Here is a 22,303-nt window from a genome sequence, read left to right as displayed (position 1 = left end):
ACCGAGTGAGGTGACATTTGTTGGATTGATTTAGGCCTGTAGTCACGCTGGTTTGGTTGGCAAGGATCGTTGGATTGATTTACCCCTGATGAACCTACTTGGGCTGCTTTACCGAGTGCTTGTAAGCACCATGGTAATGCCAAGATGGCGATTAGGATTGCTAATCATCTATTGAGCTTAAAACCTGAAGAGTCTTCCTCCTATATATTGTTATCTAATGTTTATGCTGGGGCTGATATGTGAAAAAATGTTTCAAAGGTGAGGAAGATGATGATGGTAGTGGAAGTTAAGAAACAACCTGGGTATAGCTGTAGCTACATTGAATTGGGAAAGGAGAGTTATGTGTTTTATGCTGGAGAGACGTCTCATCCGATGAAGGGAATGGGGAGAGAAGAAAGAGAAGAGATAGGGAGTGGGGGTGCAGGTTGGGAGAGGGGAGGGGAGGGGAAATGGTTGGTTTTTATTTTTTAATATTATTTTTATCATTTATATTAATTATTAAGGGTAATTTGGTAAAAAAATAAAATTAAAGTAGAAAATGACGATTTTATAACGTTTTGTAATGTTGAGGATGATTTTAATAACAAAAAAAGGTTAGAGACGATTTTGGTTTTGGCCTCAGACCTTAAGGACAAAAACAGTACTTAACTCTAATTTTAAAGATATTATTTAAAATTATAATATTAGTAAATATAAATAAAAAATATATTTTTAAATTTCCTTCGTTTCTTTTTTATTTTTTGGTAGATGGATTGAACAACTTTTAATTTTAGGTTACACACACTACACCCACACATACACATAAAATTTACTTTTTTATCAAGTTTGCATTACATGAAACTTGAACTTAAGACCTCTCGTTCATTTCTTAATATTTTGTACAGAATTTTATTTTTCGGACTGTTATTGAAAACTGGGCTGAGGCCCAACACATTCTTGACTAACCATAAATCATCCTGGTCCGGTACCACTAATGATGAATAATACGTAAAAGAAACAAAAGCCCAACAAAAGACTAAGCCCAACCTAAACCGATGTCATGCTTGCCTGCAAGATTAAGAGAAATGGGCCTTTGCCCCTGCTGGAATACAAAAACATCAAAACAAGATAAATTGTGGCATGACAAAAAAAAAATTTGTGGCAATGTATATTTTCAGCATAGTCATAGTCATCCATAGTCAACCAACTTGGGTTGGTCGAGTGGTCAGCTCACTCGTCCGCTTAAGCAAGTGTCGGGAGTTCGAACCCCGCCTTGTGCATGCAGCAACTCATTGGCCAGCGACAGACCCTTAAATGGAGCTCAGATTCGCGACGGATTAGTCTTCAACCTGTCGGGTTGGGGGATACCGTTTGGGTAAACCAAAAAAAAAATAGTCATCCATAGTCATGGACAACAACTAATTTCGATTGGTCTAAATAATTTATTGACAAACAACAAATTTTTTAATAAAACTAAAATCTATAATAAATTAGTCATTTGTCTACGGGGACGAACGATACCACGGAGAATTAAAAAAATAGTCATAGACAACCAACCTCAAATCATAAACATTTCTATCGCTAAGATTTCTGACCAAGTTAATATGTGGCTATGTGCATCCTCTTCCATTTCTTTTAAGATGAATAATATTAACTAGCTAAATCATTAAAGGACGAGTAAGGAGCCATCAGATCATAAGACTAACTTCATAGAAAGATGTATGTTCACTATTCGGACCAAATATTTATCAATATATAGAGATCGAAAGTGATGGACTCTGAGCTACCAAACAGAAAAGCACTGTGGTGGTGAGCAGGGTGACAGAATGCGATAGATTAGAGGCAACTTTTTTTTTTTTATTATTTTGTTAATTAATGTATGCACTTCAAATTAAATAAATTATACATTGTCACTGCCATGCATTAACATAATATATATGTTGCAAGTTGCAACGGTCTTGGCTCCGATCCGCGCATGATATATAGTAGTATGTATATTTACCCGCTATATATATGAGTTACAAATTGAAGGGAAAATAAAGGAAGTAGCAGGCATGCATTAAACCCATAAACATGAAAAAATTAATTGCTGGCACGAGAGGTAGGGTTCCTTAGTCCAATATCTAACATATATGTCCTCCAGCCATATGGATATGGCCATGGCCATTTCAGAGTGGCTTTAAGTAAATGATTGCATGGGCTTCCCATTTATGGGAAACACTTTTTACTACTCTCATCCTCGTATCATCATCACCTATGGCCTATGCGCTATGGGCTAGCTATATGGCTCATTCATCCATGCATATTCACTCATTCATTTTGGTTTCATGGGGAATTGGATTCTTTGTATTCAATTTATTGCAACTATACTACTACTACGTACTACATATACCTGCAAATCAAACTGCTGTACGTTCTCATAAGCACGCAGGCACACGCATATATATATATGCGTGACACGTATACTTATATATCAATTTATATTACATTATATGAAGAAGAAAATAGAACGAATGAGTTGCAACAGAATTAATTGAGAAAGAAAGTCAGGTGTACGTGTGTGTTGTTTTGTAATAAGTTGAGGTCGTTTCATGGCCCAGCAGATCTCGCGGATGTTACTTATTGTTTCATCCTAAAAGTCTAAGGTCATATATACATACACATATTATATATGCTGCTCTTTAATGAATAAATTGTAATAAAGTATGTAACTCTTTCATACTCACACACAGATTTCAATTAAGTACTTAATTAAGAAACTTATTTAATTACCAAGCATAAGTGACTTAAATTATAAAATGGGAAAGAGAAAGGAGTAGCAAGTTGGTGGGAGCCACAGGCACGCACGAAGAATGAAGGAGAAAAGGGTAATACAGATGGATATATCAGAGGAGACAAACTTTTGAATGCTTAATTCATGATGCCATTTTCCCTTCGCATGCGTAAAACACCCCTTCCCCTCTTTCTAATATATATTAGTGACTGATTTTAATGTATAAATATTATTTTTAATATTATATAAATGACTAATTAGTATTCTAATATGGATTGAATTTTAATATAATAATAATAATGTAATTGCATGCAACGAAGGTTATTACAAAGTGAATTATTGCTAAAATTGATTAAATGTCTCCATAAAAAAATTGAATATTAAATGTATATAAAAAATTAATTATTATATAAAGGTTTAATTATTCTGTTGGTCCTTATAGTTTCGTGAAATTTTCAATTAGGTCCCTGTACTTTTTTTCTTTTTAATTGGGTCCCTACACTAATTTTTTTTTTTCATTCCCTCTTAGTAGTAATTGACTTAATTTTATAGTGACCCAACTAAAAAAAAAATTGGTATAAGGACCTAAATAAAAAGAAAAAAAAATGTAGAGACCCAATTAAAAAAAAAAATTGGTGCAAGAACTCAATTAAAAAGAAAAAAAAATATAGGGACCTAATTGAAAATTTCACGAAACTATAGAGACCAATAGAATAATTAAACCTTATATAATATATATATATATATATATATATATATATATATATTAATTTATTTTTAATATATATTTATATTTTAACATATATTTTATATTGATAATTATTTTGATAGCTGATTTTAGTTTACATATAGTATATAGTATAGTCGATATATATATATAAAATACATAAATATATAACATAAGCCATAAAAAATACAACAGAAGATACTACTAAAATTAAAAGGATAAAAAAATAGCACATAAACATCACAAACATCAACATAATAAAGTGAGACCAGCAATATATAGAACATAATTAATCCTATATATAGAAGTTTTGTCATAGGTCAACTTAATCTATAGTAAAAGAACTTTGGTGATTTTACATCCCAGCCACCTGTCGTGGTTATATATTGTACCTACTTTGTTATGGCTATTATTATATAAACCCTAAACTAATTAACCAGCTATTAGCATTAGTAGTGACTGATAATTATTCAAAACGCACGCATGCATGCATGCAGAGAGTTTCTCAAATTGAAAATTAATTAAGTATGGAATGAAGTTGTAGCAACGAACACATATTATTTGGTCTCCTGATATTAATATATCACTGCTTTACTATGATATTAATTCATGGGTCGTCAATAAATGAAATTAAAAAGGATACAAATAAATAAAAGTGTTGGCTTCTTTTATTGTGAGAGTAGTGAGGCAATTTGTCATTACTTATTATTAGTTAGTTACTTTGAATCTCATGGCATAGCTTAGGTAGGTAGCTAGGTTGCTTTGCAGATCAGAATATTGTATGTATATATGTTGATGGATGCATATGCATATGCATGTGCCCCTTTTGGCTTTGGCTTTCGAGTGTGTGGCCTTTACAATTATTAATTTGGGTGTTACGTACACTCTTTACACAAATATTTAAAGCAATGGGAATGTTCCCAACGGCTACTTGTCCTTGCTTTTCATCATCATATATAATAAGCAAAGGAGAAGAATGGGGTCCCCCTAATCCCACACACCCTACCCCCCAATTTGCTTTAATTCATTCAATGCTTTCTATATATTATGCTTAATTCTTCACATAATTTATAATCTTTCGTGTTAATCAAGTGCATAATATGATGGTAAAATGATTGTCCATTACTATGGTGGATTCGGACTAAGATCATTATTATAAAGATTGGAAGGAAAGAAATTAATAAAGTTGTTACACTACACACATACAGTACAACACACATTCTGAACATTTGAAATTGAAGCTTAAGGAACCAAAGTGTAAGTAAGTGTGTGTGTGTGTGCATGTGCCTTTGCCTGTGCAAGAGTGAAAAATGATCCTTCCTTTCAATTCATTTCCTACATTTTATGACTCACAGAAAAAAAGGTAGGATGAAAAGTTAAATTGTCCATGAGTAGGAAGGGAAGCTAGCATGCAAGAATCATGTCTGTCATCAATGTTTGTCGTGGTGGTGGACACTTGCCTCCTCTTCTAGCGCTTCAAATTACTTAATAATAAGTGTCCTTTAAGATAAGAAGAATGATATAGAAGGTTTACAGAATTTAATCAACAATGTTTAGAAGTGTACATTAAAAATATGTTATTAGATTGTGAGACTAAAAAAATTGGACTCATACTAAAAGTGCTGACAAAAAAAATAATAAATTTTATTAGATTTTGGAATTTTTTAAGATATTTATTAAGGTAATTAATATTAAAATTTTATTCAAAAAATCAACAATTTAAAGTAAAAAAAGAGTTTAATTTTAATGAATTGATATAATAAAAATTTTTATATAATTATCTAATTAAATTGATGTATTTAAACAATATTTAATTTTAAGTATTATATGTAAAAATTAATTATTTTTATTAATGGAACAGTATATAATTATTTATTTATGTAAAAATGCCAACAATGTATGAAAGTTAAATTTTAGAAAATAATTTTTTAAAGATTGATACATAGATAATTTTTTATCAGTAACATATATTATCAATAACATTATATGTTCCGCCACTAATACTAATAATTTTATTTAATTTAACTAACATATATTTTAAGAATGAATTATAAAATTATTAAATAAAAAAAGTTGTTTTTATAAGAGAATACAAAATTTAAATTTGTAATATATTAATTATGTATTTATTCAAATAAAAAAATTATTAATAATAATCTTAGCAGGATGTAATTTAAAGAGATACATAATAGCTAAATAACTGTTAATTCTTTTTCTGTCAGCAAGAAAATGAGAAAAGGACAAATAGGTTTCTAACATTTTGTCCTGCGGATATTTTCATCCTTGACCATTAAAAAATACTTTTAAGTCTCTGACCTTCACAAAACTTGGACAGATCAGTCCCTGACGGAGGCATTTGGACGGAGGGACTGATCCGTCCAAATTTTATGAAGGTCAGAGACTTAAAAATATTTTTCAATGGTCAGAAACAAAAATGTCTGCGGGACAAAAAATTAAGGACCTATTTGTCCTTTTCTGCAAGAAAATTAAACCCGACTTCCTTACCGTACAAACTCCATAAAACCAAAGTTATTGTGACTATTAAATAATGCAAAACATAAACCTTGGCCTCCAAATGTGCAAACACAGGTGTATATATGATAATAAAACACATGTGTTAGTAGCTTTTTATAAGGAAACGAATTATTTCGCTGCTTGTCTTCATGATGACAAGCATGTCGAAACCAAATCATCCAAATTAAATTAAAGGAGGATGGAACCAATCCAATCTAACAAGCTAATCTGATTCGTTAATGGAAAATGATTGGCCTAATAAAGGTACCATCGGTTTCCTAAGACAAGGGCACCTAGGAAAACGGGTTGGTGATAGTATATATACATAATTAGCAACAAAGTTGAGCATCTTATGGAAAAGAAAGCAAACTACAAATTATGTATCATGAGGATCAAATCTAGTTGACCAAGAATAGAATTTACTTTTCTTGTTTATTTGGTCACTGAATAATTTGCTTTTTAATCAATGTAAGCTAAAAAAGTTTTAGCTTTTCATTGGGAACATCTACTCTGATCTTTCATGTAATATTCCTTTCATTTCTTGTCCGCTTGCAAAAAGAAAAGCACAATATATATAGCAGGTAATCAACACTAACCTTTGAATCTTCAATGATGTAACAAAACAATAGATATATAATAATGTTCTCTGGATTTACCAAATTCCAATTAAAGCCCCTTTTGCTAGCCAGGCTATACTATATATAATTATATATACTATACGCATGAGTGTAGCTGTTTTACATGGTTATAAAGGAAACACTTTTACATCAAACAATTGTAACTAAATTAATTAAATCCTCTAATATAATCTTCTGGCAGACTGATAGACTTATTGTGTTCCTTTCATCTTAGTAATTTCTTGATGAGTCGTTCCTTTCTTTTTTTGGGATGTAATTATATGCTCTATTTTGCAACATAAACTTAACAATTATGTCAAGTATATAATACAAAAAAATTAAATTGTATATTTAAAAAATATTAAAATTTATTATTTTTAATAATTATTTTTTATTTTTAATATTTTTTAAATATATAATTTAATTTTTTTAATTTAATAATTTTATAATATATTTAGTTTATATTTTAAATATTAATAATTAAATAATAATAAAAAAATAATAAATTAATATTTGTTTATATATTTTTATATAAATATATGATGACTAATTTTAGTGTATATAGAAGTAATTATATAATTTGAACCCATATAATAAAAAAGAAACGGAGTTTTCAAAGTGCAAATTAGAATTTAGAAGGGCTTGCCCCGAGGACCGACACATGTGTTTGTCATGTGTTGTTGTTGGAAACACATAACTAATTGGTTGTCACTTGTCAGTAGAAATATTAGTGGAGATTTCAGGCAAGCTAGTCCTAATTATACTAAGATAACTACTTATATAATATTTTTTTTATATATAAAAATATAATTAAAAATTATTAAATGATGTAATATTTTTGCCTAAATTGCTTGGCCATTTTATATCAAACATTGCCAAGACTTAAAACCATGAGAAGATTATTATTATTATTATTATTTAACTAATATATTCTAAAAATATATGATAATAAAATATTTTAAATATTTTTTTAATAAATAAAAAATAAATACATTAAAATTTTAAATTTTTATATTTTTAAAATATTTTTTTTAATTTTTCATTTTAATATGTGTCCTTAAAATACAAATTAAATAAATTCTTATTATTATTATTATTATTATTATTATTATTAGGTGTGCCAAATCACTAATGATCCATACCAACAATTCTAACATATCCAAATCAATCAACTAATCTGTTCTGATAGGTAGACAACGAAAATTGTGAACAACGTGAACAATAGGTCGCACTCTCGGCTCATAGAAAGGCAAAAAAAAAAAAATAGTCCATCACAAATTATCCTTTCAAAAATCCTACTTTCACCTTTTACATTTTAACCATTTACTTTCTAACTTTTTTACCGCCGCATACCCCTCCCCAAACCCTCATTGCGCCGTCGGTCCCTTCCTCACCAGCCAACCTCAACGCCGTCGAGTTTCTTCTCTATCAAGAACGTCAGTTTAGAATAAAAATAAGCATCCATATACCTAGTAAAATAAACATCTAGCAAATTTTCATTGTATCTATTTAAATCTAATTCAGATGTTTATTTTTCCTACAAACAAGATGTTTATTTTTCATACAAATGGAATGTTTGTTCTTAATACGAATCACATTCTAAAAAGAAAAAGAAGAAGAGGAAGAAGAAAAGGATGAATCACGGCGGCAGAAGGAGGATGGCAACGAAACAGTAGCAGGCTAGCAGCGCCACCCAAGAATCGCGAGGCAGCAGCAGCGATGCCCGTAGAACACGAGATAGCCGCAGCAGCGCATGGAAAACGCGTTCGGTGGCATAACTCACGCGGCTGCAGCCGACAGCAGCAACCTGGCCGGACAACGACGATGAGCGAGGCTGGTGGTCGACGCAGCGACGGCGTCAAGAGCTCGGCTGCGATGATGATGAGCGTTGAGGGAGAGATCGACGCCGGTGAGGAGAGCTGGTGGGGTACAAAATGGCGACACTGAGAAGGGTTGGGAAAAAAACTTATGCGACAGTGAGGAAGGCGCCGGTGTTCTTCTGCGTCTAAACGGTTGTCTCTGGCGACCACGGTGGGATATGGTGGTAGATTTAAGAGAGACTAGTACGAACATCGAAATTATAGTTATTGTGGGATTAAGAATAACCATACGTAATCTAAATATATTTAGATACTAATCCTAATTTTTTTAATTTTAAAATCTAATAATAATTATTTAATTAACTAAAAATCTGAAATTTAAAATTAATTTTACTTTTTTTTTAACCATTCTTTACGTTATTCACTATATACTTTTCCTAAACTAATAAGTGTACAAGCAAGTGATGCATTAAAAGTTCAAAACAATGCACCTCTAAAGAATATAAATGAGTTTATGGATTTGTAGAAATCAAAGTAGTTATCATCACTTATTCTCGATATACACAAATATTGAATCATCCAAATAGATTACTGTAAACTAGTTTCAAACACACATAGATTACTATGCATTCTAAAATATGCACAGTAGCAATAGTACTATACGGTATGGTATGGGTGAAAGTGAAACGTGTTTGTGCTTGTGTGAGTAATAAGTTACATGACAAAACATGAGATGAAATATTATATATATAAAAAAATATTAGTAATAATTAGCTAATGGGTAATGGGTCTGGGCATATCATATGTATGTTATATATGTGGTTTTCCCAAAAGAAAAAGCGACATCAGAGAGAAAGAGAATACACAAACACAATTACGCAATTGCATTGGGGGGCTCTGAATGAATGAATGAATGAATTGAAGAAGCATCTTGAAAATTGTGATCCCATCTCATCTGTCATCAACACTATTTATTCCTGTGGACCCTTCTTCCCACCACCACTCTTCCCTTCTCGTTTCTCACTAATCTCAAATCCAAATTGTAAAGTCTCCTTAATTAACATCTTCATTAGCATTTGATATTATTAATAAATCTGACAACCAAAAAATAAAAGTGTGTGTGGCCTCTTTAAGTGCATCATACGTTTGGAGCAGCTCTTGACAAATTACAAAAAGAGAAAAGAAACAGAGCATAATTTTGTCCGAGACAAAAAAGAAGAAAAAAAAAGTAACAAAGAAAAAGTAATATTCATGCAGAATTACTAGAACAAGAGACAACCGAGATAAAAACAAAACTCTCAAAGATGGATATAAAGTAGTCTTAATTAAATGTGGCGTAGAAACTGGAATAAAGGTAAGGATAATAAAAGAATAAAGCGATTGCGATCAATTATTATTATTATTATTATAAACAAATAAATTAACAAAAAAGAAAAGAGGGAATCCTTTTCCAACTTCCCAGTAGAATGTGTAAATACCAGCTTTACAGAGCAGCCGTGACGTCCTGGTAACCCTTTTTTTACCACCATCTTTATAATAAAAATGTTATTGATGTTTATTAATTAATTGTGTAATATTATTGAAATTAAAGAAGAACTAAGTAAGCATGTTTTTATTGTCTTTGTGTGTAGCATAGCTAGCTTATAGGTGTGGTTATATTTCTCTCTCACATGTGCTAAATCTGAATGAAATTCAGTTGCTGGTTGTATTCCAAAGGGACATCATTGACATGTTGAGCAAACTATTTCTCGACACAACACCACAAGAAGCAATTGCACACAGCAACAAACAATGATTTAGTTATAGTGTTTTAATTAGTTTTCCCTTACCAGTAATGCTGGCGCGTGAAGAAAGATTCCCACTATCACCCAAAACAACCCTAGCTAATTATATCACCTCTGCTACGTGTACTAGTACTATATATATATATGTTACTAATTTATTATCATCTTTATTTTAATACACTGACCTAGAATAAAAATATTTGATAATAAAAAAATTTAGCTAAAATTAGTTAAATTTATTTTATTTATTTAAAATTTATTAATTACTACTATAATTAATAAATATTAAATAAGACAAATTATAACTATTTTTTTGTCTTTCTAATATTATAAAAATATAATCCATCATTTTTTTTTCACACTCAAGGATGAGCACAAATTTACTTCTTTTCAAAATAAATTCTATAAAATTATGTTCATTTAAGTTGTAGTTTAATAAACACCAATTCAAACACACACATAATCGTTATAGACATGTAACTGTACAAAATATAGGGATAGATAGAGATATAAAGAAAAAAAAAATGAATATGAGAAGGAGTTGGATGTGTGTGTTAAAAGTATGGATTTGTAAGAAGAGAAATTTGATTTGGTTGTTAATTGAAATAGAGAAATGAAAGAGTGAAAGAGTGTGTGTGTGTGGTGTCCACTAGTGTCTGACACACTGACTGCTCCCCTCTAAATGGCGTAAACTTGATGGCTGATAGTGCAAGCAAAGCAACCCTTCCTCCTTTCTCTCTCTCTTTCTCTCTCTTTCTATAAGCTCTTGCTTTACTGCTTCACTATCAAACCAACCTCCATCCATTACTTCTCCATTTTTCAAATCCTCTTCAACTAGTGTGTATCTCATGCATCATCGCTAGTAGTTCATTCCCATGCCCTAAATTCTCATTCCTCCTCTTTAATTTCCTCTCTTCTTCTTCTTCTGCCTTAGTTAATTAACAAGCTAGCTAATTAGGGCAAAACACTGGATTATTCTACCTCTCTCTTCAGTGGATGTGTTTCTTGGCTTTGCTTTTCAAACATAGATAGTATATAGGGTTTGAAAAAACAGAATGGAACTTTCGAGTCAAGAAGGAGATATACCAATCGCAGTAAACACCACCGCCAATTATGGTGGCAATGGCCATGGCGCCCACATCAACATTCACCACACCCAAAACCCTTCCAATGGCTCCTCTATGCACCCGCTCGACAATGGACCCTACAATAGCAAGCAGGAGGAGGAAGAGGAGGAGGAGGTGGTGGTGCCGCTCGTCAGGTACAGAGAGTGCCTCAAGAACCATGCCGCCGCCATGGGAGGAAATGCCACCGACGGTTGTGGCGAGTTCATGCCAAGCGGAGACCACGGCACCATGGAAGCCCTCACCTGCTCCGCCTGCCGCTGCCACAGAAACTTCCACCGAAAGGAAATCCAAGGCGAGCCTTCAGCCCCACCCCCGCCCTTGCTGGAGTACCACCACCACCACTTCAACACCGCCACCAGGCACCTCGCCGCTTCTAGAAAGTTCCTTCACAAGAACATGCACCATCATCATCATCTCGGTTACCCTACTGCTGGCGGCGGTAACATCCTTCCGTCGAGAACGGTGCCCCCGGCGCAGATGATAATGCCCTACAACATAGGCCCCATGCCGTCGTCGGAGCACTCGGACGAGCAGGACGAGCGGGTGAAGAAGAAGCGGTTCAGGACAAAGTTCAGCCAGGAGCAGAAGGAGAAGATGCTGGCTTTTGCGGAGAAGGTTGGTTGGAAGATTCAGAAGCAAGAAGACTCGGTTGTTCAGAACTTCTGCAACGAGATTGGAGTCAAACGCAGAGTCCTCAAGGTTTGGATGCATAACAATAAACACAACCTCGCTAAAAAAAACCTTCTCATCATTCCCCCATCCTCTTCTACTTAATTCTTTCTTAACCCTTCTCCTTCTATTATAATTAACTCTATATTCTACTTCTACTACTACTACTACTACGTCTCTTAAATATTATAATATTTAAAATAACATCCTTAGTTATTCTGTTATCGTTCTCATCATGTATGTCTAGTTTAGGAATTTAATTTCTTCTACTGTTTCTGGGTGGTATTTTAATTTGTTTATGTCCTCATCAAATCCCCTTGTTATTAGGTGATGAAGGCATACATGGAGTTAATATTATTAGAGCCTGATGGATGAGATAGTGTGTGCGTTTATTAAACAAGATTTATTTATATATACAGGGCCTTTAATTAATTTGCTTATTACTACTTTTCATATGTTTCACCTACCTTAGCTTATACTATCTAATGCTACTACTGTTTCTGCTAGTTATTAACTATATATATCACAAGTCTTAATAATAAAGCCATGAACAAATTATTGGATAAGTAAGAAATAATAATTTCGTTATTTAGGTGAAGATTTTCCTCAGGATAAGCTTGCATTGTGATGATAAATATAAACTTTCCCTAGCTAATATGTACTTGTAGAGTGTATGTAAAAACACTAAATTACCCTGACATCTACTCATTAATATTTGATTGTTTTAACATTCACAATTATTTGTTGTTTTCATTATTCGTATAATTACTACAAACACAAGGCAGTAGTATATAAAACATTGATATTGAGCAGCTTACATTGCGATAACTAAACCCTATATATATATATATATATACTCTTTAATTCATCTTATTTTTTGATTATCCATTTCTTCGACGGGTATGAGCGAGCCTCTTCCAAGAGTGTGACGAGATAGACAGTAATAAGTACACCAGACACAATTTTATTTATTTATTTATTTATTAGTAGTACTATGTATATCAGTATAGTACATATGTGGAAGACTTTTATCAAAAATTAATAATTATAATTATGTACGTGGAACACTTTTTTACTTCAACATAAGTCCAAACTAAAAAACAAGGAAAATATTTTTAATATGGAAATAGAGATGTATTTTGTTTGAATATTGGCATTTGAAGTATATTATAGTATTGTGGAAATTATTCAATACGTCACCTGAGTGTTGGTCAGAATGTTGCCACGTGGACAACACGTCTCCACGTGTTGACTCCTTGCCTATCAAATTCACTCATCCAAATGTCCTACATGACAGCAGCACAAGAACAAAATCGATAAGGAAAAGTCTAGGAGCCAGCAACTTTTTCAAATTCTGGCCAGCATGTAACCAGCAAGAAAAAGTGAGCCATTGGATGAAATCTCACATCAATCTCACACCATTAAAATCATCATTGATGGTTATTTGATAGCTACAAATCACAAAAGTTACTGCACCCTAGCACTCCTCAATCGATAATATGGAGAAATCAATCGTGAATGTATCAATACATGTATTTATCATTTACCTTAGTTCTATAAAAAATATTTCATTTAAATTGTAAAAAAAATGATAAATAAATGTATTGATGCATTCACAGTTGATTTTGTACCTCTAAAACTTGTATTTATTCTCCAGATTATCGACTTTGTTCTTGTACTGCTGTCATGTAGAATATTTCATTAATTATTTAACTTTGACATCACGTGGTGGAACTATATTGAAGTTAAATGAAACTTTTTTAGATTCAAATATGACACTTTAAACCTTAAAAACCAAAACAATATTACATCTAAACATAGGACACCAATTTAATACTTTATCCTTTCTAAAAAAATGCTTTCAATCAAAATTTAATAATGTATATTAAAACTTTCATTCCATAGGTACATATCCTTGTTCAAAGAAAAAAACATTTTATGTTTGAAAAAATAATTAATTATTATATCCTTGTTAAGAAAATTAACTAATTATTTTATGAGTTAGTAATGATTGTGAAGTGATGATATCAATTTCGTCTGCCATGCATCAGACTTTAGTTATGAATAATGATGCAAATGATGGTCATGCAAGCATGCATTGCTTTGAAAAGGGGGAAGAGTGAAAATACGAATGGTAATACTTGCAACGAAAAACTAATCAAGAAAAAAATAAAGGGTGAAAGGAACAAAGCTGCACCCTTTAATTTGTATCATCGGGATGCACATTCTTCCATGCAGAATGTTCTTTGGTTCAAGGGAAAGCAACACAGTTACAGAAAGATGTTGAAACTATAGAAAAGTAACTTAAAGCAACAATACAAATTAAAATTTCATCTACACAGCCACAAAGGGCAACATTTCTGCATAATAATGCACTTTACTGTACTCCACAAATGCACTTTACGCGTGCTTCATTCTGCCTAAAAATTGCACTTGAGACTTGAGATCCATAATACTTAAATTTAACCTACTCTAGTACTCTTTTTAATCTTGATTTGATATCGTGCCTTTATATTAATATAAAATGAGTTTAATTTTGATATCGTGCAAATATATTTGTTCTTTTAGACGTAATTAAATGAATGCACCAAAATTAAATTCATATAAAACATAATAAAATAAGAATTTTGAGTAAGTATGTAACTACTCACATAAAATACATAAAGATAATAATTATTAAAGAAATTTTTATAGAAAGATAACAGTTAAAAAAATTAAATAATTTATAAATTTTATTTAATTATTTGATATAATATATATTTTTATTTCAAGTGATTATTTTCACATGAAGTTTACTTTAACCATCTTCACGCGTGAGGAATTACCTTTTAAATAATCAATTTAATTATACAAAATAAACAACAACAAAGGTTTAATACAAATTTGAATTCATAAAGAAACATGACTGCTGAGAAGGGCACCGATTAAGATGGCAAAATATTGTAGTGTGTTGTCAGTTTTATAAACAGTAATGTAACATGTTTAGTTATTTTTGTCTCTCTTTGATTTAAGCAATAATGCACGAATGAAATAACTGCCAGGCGATGCAATGCAACGGTCTTTTTATGGACTGAAACGACTGATGAGTATCACAAATTGAAATATAAAAATTTTTAAATACTTTATTTAATAAATATATAATAAATATATTAAAAATTTAAATTTTATATTTTTTATAATAACTTTTTAATTAATAATTTTATCATGTATCTTAAAGATACATCTTAACTAAACTTTTTAAATAATGCTATAGAAAGAAAATTTAGTATTGCAAAACAGTTATGATTCATTAATTTTAACAGTTGAACTTAATTTTTATATATTGTAATAAAAGATAATGACTAAAATTATTAAAAACAAAATTTGAAAAATTTTCAAATATATATATTAATCATATATAGTTTTTTTTTTTTTTAAAATACTAAAACATCATTACAATTTATTATTTTTGTTTATTAATTAAATATAATTAAATATCTAAAATATAAATTAAAATATATTATTAAATTATTAAATTAAAAAAATTAATAACTAAAAAAGAATAATAAAAAATAATAAATTTTAATTACCTCTGTCCTTTCTCAAATCCATCATAGTTAAATGCAGTCAATGATGTTTGAAGCTACAACTACCATATGGGATGGTACGTAGATTAGTGCTACTATTCACCCCCTAACTACTAGTAGTGTTACTACTATACTATACGGTAATAATACGGAGTAGTAGAAGAGAAGAAGGGTTGAAAATTGAAATGGCTAGGCACGACACATTAAAGAGGGGGATAAATTGTAATAAATATGGAAACATGGAGTTCACAGCCATATTTAATATGGCGCCATTGCTGACAGTGAAGTGACGTACATATTAAAAAGACAAATTTGTGTTCGTAAGCAGCCTCACTAGTCACTGCCTGCACGGTAAGTAAAAGTAAAACGACAACAACAAATTCAAGTAAGTATGCCACCGCTTACAACGTAACAATAATCTCTGCTATTCACTCTCCTCCACACCACGCACACCCTTCTACATTTACAATTAGGGCGATCATAGCCTAAGATATAGACCTCCCACCTATAATTAAATTGGTCGGTCATAATTTACGCCACACCCATTTCCTTTGATTTTTTGTTCGCTATCACGTGACTAATGTATTGCTAATTTATATTCCCAGGTTACCCGTTTGCTTTGATTAATTCAACCATTTCCACCAGAGGAAGTACTGGAAGTCAATAAATTTAATGTATAATATATATAATAAAATAAAATTAAAATTAACATCAAATAATAATTAAATTAATTAATTTTTAATAATTTTTAATTTAAAATTTAAAATAAATAAAGATTTGTAACAGTTACGTATTTCTATAAAAATGGTTTTTTTCTTTTTTATGTGATGTGATTTCTTTTTCGTCCAATTTCTTCCTATTTTAACAGTATTGTACTGCCACCGACAGCAGCTACTGTCGCTCATAACAATTAAACTCATTTACAATATGGACGGTTACTCCTATTCTCATTATATATTCTCAATTTTCAGTGTCCCTCTTGCTACCGCAGCCTCATCTACACCGTTGCAATCTCTCCCGGCCGACCGTGCTGTCGACGCTACCGCAAACTCCAGCCGATGCTACTACGGGTTTTCGCATACGCTGCCAAAAGCTCAACGATGTCGCTGTTTGAATTAACCGTGTGAATATGGTGGATGTAACACACGCGTGCTTGAAGACAATATTAAATCAAACACTCAATTACTTACTTTTGATTCTCACTCATGTCTCCTCATCTATTCAAGTTTTTTTTTCTATTTTTTGTTTCTCCAGTTTTATGGTTACATCAAATCATAAGATTCATGTGTCAAATTATACATTTTTTTTAAATAAAAATTAAATTGTTTGATGATCATAGTTGCTTCTTCTGTTTATTCATCATCATCTTCTTCTTCTATTTTAATGGTCAATTTAGTAGGTATGCGGATGGTTATTTTAATTTTTATGTAGATGATTATTTTGATTGGATTGGATTTAGTTATATATAATTAAAATATGTTAGATGTTCAATTCATTAGGTATGCGGATGATTATTTTTATCCTTAAGTGGATGATTATTTTTACTAAGGGTGAGTGGCGTGTGGCAAGTCAAGCAACGACGATGAAGTGGGATGATTATTGATGAAGGTGGGGTGGCCGCCGGTTGAAAAAGAAGAGAGCATTGGAGTAAAATACTTTAGTAAATTAGGATTTTAGATGGTTATTTTTTTGAAATCAAGGGATTTGAAATTTGAAATTTGATGTAAAATAGTTGAATGAGAGTTTTTGAATTTAGGTAATCTGTGGAGTGATTTTTATTATTTATCCCTATTGGGCTAAATAACTAACCCATTGTACACATTGTTAAGATTTCTCATTGTCTCCTTAGCGGGATTCCTTCCATTATTAACTACAGGAAAAGTAAGAAGGCACATCCATACAATACCTATGTTATGTATATCTAGATAGACAATAAAGATTGTGAACAACGCAAATAATATGTCGCAGATTTAGCCTATTAAGATAAAAAGATACTCCATCTTCATCAAAATCCTAATTTTTACTTTTCAATTTTTAACCATCTTCCTTCTTATCTTGTTGATCACCGCACACCCACACTCTCAAAACCTCTCGTTGGCGGCACTCCATTATTCATCAGCCACAGTGGTCAACGTTATTCCGTCCCTCACAGCAAGAATCAGAGGCGTCTCACTATAACATCCTACCACACAGAACTTTACGTTTAAGTCGTAAAATAGAGCCTTGAAAAGGAAGTTTAAACAAAAGTCGTAAAACAAAAAGCACAACACTTATGCAAACGAAAATCAAACACAAAAAAAGGGTAAAGAGTGAAAACATAGAGAGTAGAATATTAAAGGTACAAAATATCAAACTCCAAGCTCGACTTGCGAAACCAAGGCTGGCCAGAGAATATATATACCCAAAATACATAAAATAAGTACCTAGTTCTCCATAAAAGCCTCTATGAGGATTAAACATAATGTACACATGGAGAAGAGTCTATATACATATATACATAGCAAAATAACAAAATATAACATCCCCAACTTTGCTTGCATTAGGATTTAGGAACTTTCAGACCCTTAGTGAGGTGCCTCCCGACCTGCATCTGAAAAGTGACAACATATGTATGGGATGAGAATCGGGAGTTCTCAGCATGGTAATGGTTCCCATATACATAATATATAAAGTCCCAGGAAAGCCAAAGGCGATCCTAGAACTTTGACACTCAGATATAAAGTTTAGAGTTAAGTTTAAAACCATAATACAAGATGAGCTATCTAAGGTTCCTAAGTCTAACTTAATTCTACTTATTCCCTCAACTTCTCGCCTTCCTCCAATCCTCCAAAGCTCTAGTGCACAGACAAGCAATATAGACAAAGCAAACACAAATAGGATACAGATACAGCAGGTAGCAAATATAGCAGGTAAGCATAATAATCACATCGACAAGCCCAATTAATACACAATTAAACAAAACACGCATATGCATATGATGTATGCCTACCCTATGGCTAATGAGTCTCATCTGTCGATTATATAGCCAACCCGACATGTCCAGTAGCTAACCCGAGCATCGTCCTCTTGAAAACTGGTGAGCGGTAAACTAGCTCGATCCCCACCATCTGCGAGCGGTAAACCACCTCGATCTTTACAGACGTTTTCAATTGGAAAACAGTACACACGTGTGTGGTAAATAACCACGATCCCCACAAAATAATTTCATATCAAATCTGGTGGGTAGTAAATAACCACGATCCCAAAAAATAATTTCAAATCAAGTTCATTCTCATCATCACATAGTATTTTACTTCATTCAAAATTATTCATTGTCATTATCATCGTTAAATCATCTCCCATATTATCTCAAATTCATTCAACATTGTCATCATTCATATATTTCCAACATTTCCGCACTTCTCATCATAAGTCATCACTCTAAAATCTTCCTTCACTTTCAAATTACTTCCCTCTCTAGGTTCAACTAGCTCACTATGATTAAAACTAAGTTTTAGGATCTTAGAAAGTAAAAATAAAGCTTCAAAGCTTTAAAATCATGTTTAAATCACAAAACACAATGTTGCTGAAAAACAAGGTCCCGCGTACACATGACATGTCGCGTGTACGCAGGGGTGTCATTTTTCTCACTCGCGTACGCTACCCCTGTCCACATACGTGAGTACCCCTGGACAGAAATGATTGCTCGCGTCGCATGTACACTCGCGTACGCATGCCCCTTAAATTGGTCAAAAAGCTATTAATGCTGCAGAGTTCATCTTTACACACTAAACTTCCGACAAGCATACCTTTTTTGTAAAATATCATTTTTGGTCCATTCTTCAAACGACGTAAATTTCACAAACCTAAATTTCATATAAAATAAGTTTGAGAGAAATTGAGGGTCCGGAAGCCAAGTTATGACTCGCCGAAGTTTGGCCAAAAACTAAATTTTCATTCAAAATCTCAAAAATAATATTTTTACAAGTTTTGATCTTCAAACCCAAGTTCCTCAACCCAAAACAACACCAAATTTTATCCATAACCATACCATACTCTTTTCACCCCATTCTCAACACATAAATATCCAATTCTATCAATTACAAAACAATAACTTCATAATCAACAACATTTATGCATAATTCAACAATATATCACTATCATCCCTCATCATCAACCATCAACCTTATCAACAATTAATAATCCATCACATTATCATAATTATCTCATCATGTACATCAAGAATTACTAACTCATAACAAGTCCAACTAATCCAACTTATCTTACGCTCAACTAGCCTAAGTTTTCACAAGACATTATATACTATCTACGAGAAACCAAGATCATACCTTGGCCGATTCTTTCCTAAGCTCGGAACTCCAAAATCTTCTCCACCACAAGCTCCAATTCCTCCAATTATCAATTCAATAAGCTCAGACCTGCATCACTTACTCCACTTCACCAACTTGATTTCAACCAATTACCAATTTCAATCTAATATCACATATTATCACTATAATCAAAATAGAGTTTACTAAATTGGAAATTCACCAAGAAATAGGAGTTTTTTACTTTACCCACGACTCAAATGAACAAGACCTAACAATTTCTGTTAGCTAATTCAATCCTACAACATCAAAATCACAAAATCCTCAACTCCAAACCCCATATATATTCAAAACTGAAGAGAGGAGATACTGAGTGTGTACAAAGATTTTCTTACCACAATGTTTAGTGAATTTTGTAGAGAATTTCAAAATGAACGCATGGTCGCTGACGGCTTGTCAATCGGAGCTCCGGATTGAAAGTTATGGAAGAAAGAAGATCGAGAAGGAGTTTAGGGTTCTTGATTGCACCCATTCTCCAAATTTTCAGCGTGCTTCACTTGAAATTGGGGGAAGGTGGCTGAAATGTTTGCTTTATATAATGGGCCTTGGCCCCGGTTTGGGCCTGGCCCAACCGGTTCGGTCTGTTTGGCTCAATTTTGGGCTAAAATATTTGAAATTAGTGTTAAAATTTATATTTTAATTTTTTCTACTTCATTAAACTATAAACTTTAATTTTTCTAATTTTATTGATTAATAATTAATTTATCGGTTAATTATTTACTAATTACCCAAAATTTACACCCACCTTCTCACCCAGCCAACCATCCCCCTACCAACAAGAACAACTATTCGTTTTGCATGTAAAATGAACATCTGCAAGCAAATAAAACCTCCAATAAATACCTTGTCAGAAATTTGCACCTCCAATATCATCGGATATCATCTTGGCCTTTGGCTTCTCCACGTCGTCGCTGCTTCTTGTTGAGATAAGAATGCAATTAGTTTAATGATGATGACAAACATTAATTTGTTGAGTTAAATACCCAATTGTTTATTTGATCAGCTTATGCTAAGTATTGCTGGCTAAAGAAATAAAATAGCAGCAACCTGAAAAAATGGAATAAAGAAACAGAAGCTGCTAATGTGTGCGTAATTCACAAATAAAGCCCAAATAGAAAGTAACAAAGAAGTCACTCGGGCCAAATGGTAAGAAGCTAATCCAAGCCCACGTTATTCATCCAAGTTGAAGCCATCCTAACAACCATTGTTCACATTGCTTGCTTCGGTCAAACTCATGAAGAAAGAGAGAAAGCTTCTTCTTTATTCATTCACGAGAGAAGAAAGAAAGAGAAAAGTATATCACAAAGCAAATTTCTAATCGCCCTAATCAAAGAAAGCTAAACCAAATAAGAGAATAAAGGTAATTTATTTCCTTTTGCATGCAATTTATTTTCTTCACTCGTTTTCCAACTTTCTGCGACATCATTTTTGGATTAATGAAGAAAGTAGGGTCTGATTACTTCTGCTGAAAATCAATGACTTACAAAGTTACTTGGAACCAAAGCACATTTTCAAGGATTTGGATTTGAGATTATCACTGAGGAAGATCATCTCTGCTGCTCTGTTGACCACGGTCAAGCAAGAAAATTAGATTTGATATCCCTAATTTAGGGATTGATTGGAAAAAGAAAATGGATGGTTTATCAGAGCTCAAAATCCAAGAAGTTGACTTGGAAGAAATCCTAACTGTGACACATCATAAGGTACAAAAATAAAAATGTTTTTGGTGAAGAAAAAAAGGAGAGAGAGAACCAGTATCTGAGTTTGTTCAAAGAGCTTCCCTGAGAAGAGTTCAAAATTTTTGGACAGTGTTTTCTAAGTTAAATAAGCATTCCGCCAAGATGAAGAACTTAATCAAAGTTAGCTGAATCCAGTTCAACTTATAGCAACAGAGGCTGTTTATGCATTAATCTCTTTCATGTTTTATAGTTTGTATTTCATTTTCAATGTATATCTTTCTATATTTTCTTTGAGATGTAAAAGGCTGAAAGAGAAAAATTGAGAAAAAGCCCAAGTGTGACAAAAGGCTGAGTGAAACACTTGAGAGAAAAGTCAAGAGTGGATTCAGATTTCTTTTGGTTGTAACTTTCTATCTTGTGGTGGATTCAGATTTCTTTTGGTTGTAACTTTCTATCTTGTGTCAAGTACCTGAGAGGTGCCCCTTGCTAAGTTGGGTAAGCACTTAGTGTGAGGAGTTAAAGTATTAGCATAACCAAGTCAAGTTTAGGAAGAAACTTGGGAGTCTAGATAGGATTGTGTGAATCCTAAGGAATTGGTGTATGTAATACTTTGACTATAGTAGAAATTCCACCACTGTTGTGGTGGAGACTGAATGTAGGTTGCATTGCACAAGGCAAATG

General features: G+C 32.3%; 1 protein-coding gene across 1 annotated transcript; it reads left to right on the top strand.

Moving 5' to 3' along the window:
• Nucleotides 1-10,718: 10,718 nt before the first annotated feature.
• On the top strand, nt 10,719-12,442 carry LOC112722750 (zinc-finger homeodomain protein 4). The gene has a single exon (XM_025773884.3). It carries the CDS (start codon nt 11,270-11,272, stop codon nt 12,113-12,115), a length of 846 nt encoding a protein of 281 aa, XP_025629669.1. The 5' UTR covers nt 10,719-11,269; the 3' UTR covers nt 12,116-12,442.
• The last annotated feature ends 9,861 nt before the right edge of the window (nt 12,443-22,303 follow it).

Source organism: Arachis hypogaea, chromosome 11 (assembly GCF_003086295.3).
Source record: "Arachis hypogaea cultivar Tifrunner chromosome 11, arahy.Tifrunner.gnm2.J5K5, whole genome shotgun sequence".
NCBI lineage: Eukaryota > Viridiplantae > Streptophyta > Magnoliopsida > Fabales > Fabaceae > Arachis > Arachis hypogaea.
Note: the sequence above shows the minus strand (reverse complement) of the source record. Positions and strands in the feature narration are given on the sequence as shown.